This window comes from Panthera pardus, unplaced genomic scaffold (genome assembly GCF_024362965.1).
Source record: "Panthera pardus isolate Hobbes unplaced genomic scaffold, ASM2436296v1 HiC_scaffold_16, whole genome shotgun sequence".
In the NCBI taxonomy this organism is placed as follows: domain Eukaryota; kingdom Metazoa; phylum Chordata; class Mammalia; order Carnivora; family Felidae; genus Panthera; species Panthera pardus.
The window spans coordinates 3,024,347-3,028,361 of NW_026526721.1; the positions used below are offsets into that span (position 1 = coordinate 3,024,347).

Sequence of the window (4,015 nt, forward strand, 5' to 3'; positions counted from 1 at the left end):
ACAAACCCCCTCCTCCCTACCAAGCGGGGGTCCGGGGGGCACTGGGGAGTGGGAGCCAGGAAGTGACCGGGTCTCCTGGAGGCGGCCGGGGTGGACCCTGCCCCCTTCCCACCCGTCAGGTCCACCCCTGCACCCATGTCACAGGTCATGCGGCCCCGCACACCCCCCCGGGGGAGACAGCACGACCACCAGCCAGCAAATTGCTTGTGTCACCTGTTCTTTATTGACTGCCACGGGCTGCGTTCTCATGGGTGGCCGGGTGCCCCAGGAGAGGTGCTACATAGAGGAATGATGGGGGGAACGCGGTCGGGGAGAGGCTGCCGAGGGCCCAGGCGCACGGGGGGCTCCGCCAGACGGACCTCGGGGCACCCGGGGAACGAGGGCAGGACGCGCAGCCGGGCCGTGACACGGGCGCCCGCCGCCCAGGGTCAAGGTGTGCCTGGCTGGCCCTGGGGACCCAGAGGTCGTCCCGAGGTGGCCTCCTCTGGGAGCACGGCGCCGCCGTGTCAGGAAGCGGGGGAGGCGATCACGTCCACCCGGCGGCCAGTGTTGGGATCGGGGCGGCCCCGAGGCCGGGGCACCGCAGGCGGAAGCCCCAAGCCCTCCAGGCTACCCTCCCCAAACCCTCGCTCCCTCAGAGGAAAGGAAAAGGAAATGGAAAGAAGGAAAGCAAAAGGAGACCAGCACCCCACTTTCTAGGGCTCCCCCAGACCGATGGGCCGTGGGGGCAGCAGCGGTGGCAGCCGAGGCCGAGGCCGAGCTTAGGACGAGGGCGCGGAGCTGGGCTTCTCCTCCCGTGACACGGGGATGGCTCTCTCGCTGTGGCCAGCATCCACGCCAGATGGGACCTTGGGGCCAGAGAAGGTCAGCATGCCATCCGCGGACAGGGAGCAGGAGAGCGCCGACTGGTCCACGTTGGAAGGCAGACGGTAACGGCGGTGGAACTCACGGGAGATGTAGCCATGGTCGTCCTGGGCGGGGGACGGGGAAGGGCACGGTCAGAGACGCCAGGGCCGGGGGTGCCGTGGGCCTGACACGGGGATGGCCCTCCCGGACCTCACGAGGGCCAAACCCGCCACACTCACACGGTGCAGTGGGAGCCAGAAGGCCACGTCGAGAGCTCCTGCTGAGGCTGCGCCCCAACCCCCCCACCCCCGCCGGCCTCCCCGCCTCCCGGCCTCCCCGCCTCCCCGCCTCCCTGCACAGCCTGGGGCCATTCACGGTCATGGAGCTGGCTCATCAGACCCGTTTCACTCCAGAATCGCGTGAATGGCTGTCCTAGTCCTGCACGTGGACCACATTTGGCCTTCACCCCACAGGCTCAGGGTGTCTGCTTTCCACCCAGCGGGGCCTGAGCAAAAGAACTCTCCCCTCGGCGGGACAGCTTGGTCCCAGCCCCTGGGCCCGACTTCTTTCTCCACGCTGAAACAAGTCACTTGGGCCACAGCGCCGTACGTGGGGGGCAGGAGACACGGAGTCAGGGGTTCACGCACGCGCACGCACGCACACAACCGCTCCAACCGTTGAGAGGAAACCCTGGTCTCTGACCCTGGTCTCTGCCAGGTGAGCAGCCACCGCACCCTGAACCAGCTGTGGGGCCACCGATCTCCCTGAGCCGGGCTCTGCCACCTGCCGGCTCCCGATAACGGGGGCGCCGATGACAAAGGGCCGCCGAGAGGTGAACGTGTGAACACACAAGCATTTGGGGCATCGATGGCCACCGGCCGCACTGCAGGGCTCGCCCGCCACAGTTAGGTTTCCACGGAACCCACGTCGGCTCAGAGCTCCCCTCGCCCCCCCCCGCCCGGTGCCCGGAGCTTCCCGGGATCCTCCCTGCTCCGACCCCATCACCGGCGCGGCTCGGAGGGAGCCAGGGGCAGCCGGGCGGTACCCGGGCAGGGGTCCCTGCAGACCCCTCACCTGCCGGGGCTCAGGAGCGGCCTCCCTGTCGCTGGGAGGAGGCTTGCTTGTGGGCTCTGGGACAAGCGGGCGTGTGGGGGCAGAGTCCCCCTCCCTCCTGGGGCGCAGGGTCCCCGGAAGGCGGGGGCCCCTGAGACCCACCTGCCGCTCGTTGTGCTTGCCGTGGATCTCCACAAAGTCTTCCAGCACTTTCACAGTCAGGTCCTCCGGGGAGAAGTGCTTCACGTCCAGGAAGATGACGAACTTGTCCCGGTCAGAGCGGACCTGAAACCCAAACGCTCCCGTGGGCCTCTGCGGCTTGTGCGGGGCTGGCCGGAGCCGGGTACCCCCGGCCGTCAGCACAGAAACGCCTTCCACGCATACAGGGCACAGAGTCCCGGGGACCCCTGACTCGGGACCGCGTGGACCCTCGGCCTCAAGACCGTGTGTCTGCTGATGCCTAGCTGGCGATGAGCTGAGAGGCTGGTTATGGTTGGCGGGCAGGTTACGGGTTAGGAGGCTGGTTACGGGTCGCCCGGCTGGCGGGTCAGGGGTTGGCTGACTGGTTGGACCTAGCACATTGAATAAAGTCACAGCCCTCGGCTTCCCTGGTTTCTCCATAAACAGCCCGGGGCCTGACTTCTCCCACAGGCGTGATGCACCCGACAGCCTTGCCGGGCTCGCTGCTCAACCTGCTTCCCTCCCCCCTGCCCCGACGGCGCTCCCTGGGGACACTCAGCAAGGGTGTTTTTGCTTCTGAGGGCACCGCATCGGCCCTGGGCAGGCCTCTGCTTTCAGGCAGTGAGGGAGACCCAGCCCCTCGAGACCCCGGGACCCTGGGGTCCACCGCAGGGGCTCGGGGAGGGAAGGCCAGCGGTCGCTTCCCTTTGGGCCTGGCCCCGGGCAGGGAACAGACCACACTCTGCGGCTGTGCTGGCCGTCCTGGGGGAGGGGCCCTCCTGGGGACCCGGGGCGGCACAGCGCACCCGCCCAGGCTTCCTGCCGGAAGGGAAGGGTGGACAGCCCGGAGCACAGAGCCCACACCGGCCGTCACACCGGCCGCGGTGGGCCTGCTCGCGGGGCCGCCATCGTGTGGCTGGTGCATCATAAAACACACGTGGGTCACGGGGTGATAGAGGACGAGACGGGGCTGGGCTCCGGCTCCCTCTCCAGACCCCTCCTCGGAGGCCCGAGGCGAGGCGCGGCTCCCCACGGAGCACCGTGCTCCCCCTGCTCCTCCAGCCGCGGCCAGCGCGAGAAAGCAGCCCCCCCGGCCAGGTCTTACCTCGGAGATGCCGGAGTCCAGCACGGTGCGGAACAGGGACTGGCGGTAATAGGGGCTGATGGTGGAGGACAGGAAGGGCAGCAGGTCGTACTCGAAGAGACCCTCGCCGAAAAACTGGTCAAACAGCCGGCTGGGGTAGAAGGGGCCCAGCGCACGCTTGAACCAGGGGTGCTGGATGGCGATGTCCATGGCGGGCGTCGGCGATGCAGGGACCCGGGGCTGGTGGGGAGTCGGGCAGGGGCCTCTGGGCAGTGCGGTGGAGAACTGGGAGGTGAGCCCTCCTTATATACGCCGGCGACAGAATAGAAGCATTAGGGGGATTTGTCTGGAAAGTGTGAGCTCAGGAGGAAGGCTGCCGGGTCAGCAGAAACGTGGCCCGGGCTGAGCGCCCGCCACTCCCAGCCCCGGGCACTGAGGCCCTGCCCCGCACAGAGCCCTGGACTCCAGGAGCCGCCCTGTGGCTCTGTCCCCACACTCACCTAGGGGACGGCAAGGACTCATCTCCCACTACTGCGTCGGGGACGCCTCCTGCTTACATGGCCCGGGTGATCCCACGGCCACCCCGTGAGTGGGGGCTCATACCCGCTTCACGGACGAGCCGTGGGCTCAGAGGCCACGTACATGATCCCCAAATCTCACAGCTACTGCGGGGAGAGTACATCACTTTTCAAAACAGAATGACCTCTTTCTGATTACAAAACGTATACACGGTCGTAAAAATCTCAAGAAAGACAGAAAATACCAGGAAGAAACTAAAAAGTGCCTGTAATTTCCAGGTCCCCCCCTGGTGGCAGGGTGGGGGGGTGACGCGGGGTCTGTGTGTGTCCAGAT

At 67.2% G+C, this 4,015-nt stretch overlaps 1 protein-coding gene across 1 annotated transcript; it reads right to left on the reverse strand.

Moving 5' to 3' along the window:
* Positions 1-200: 200 nt before the first annotated feature.
* On the reverse strand, positions 201-3,452 carry CRYAA (crystallin alpha A). Its single transcript, XM_019432734.2, has 3 exons — positions 3,185-3,452; positions 2,062-2,184; positions 201-971 (listed from the first exon to the last, which is right to left on the reverse strand). Exons 1-3 carry the CDS (start codon positions 3,371-3,373, stop codon positions 762-764), a joined length of 522 nt encoding a protein of 173 aa, XP_019288279.1. The 5' UTR covers positions 3,374-3,452; the 3' UTR covers positions 201-761.
* Positions 3,453-4,015: the final 563 nt, after the last annotated feature.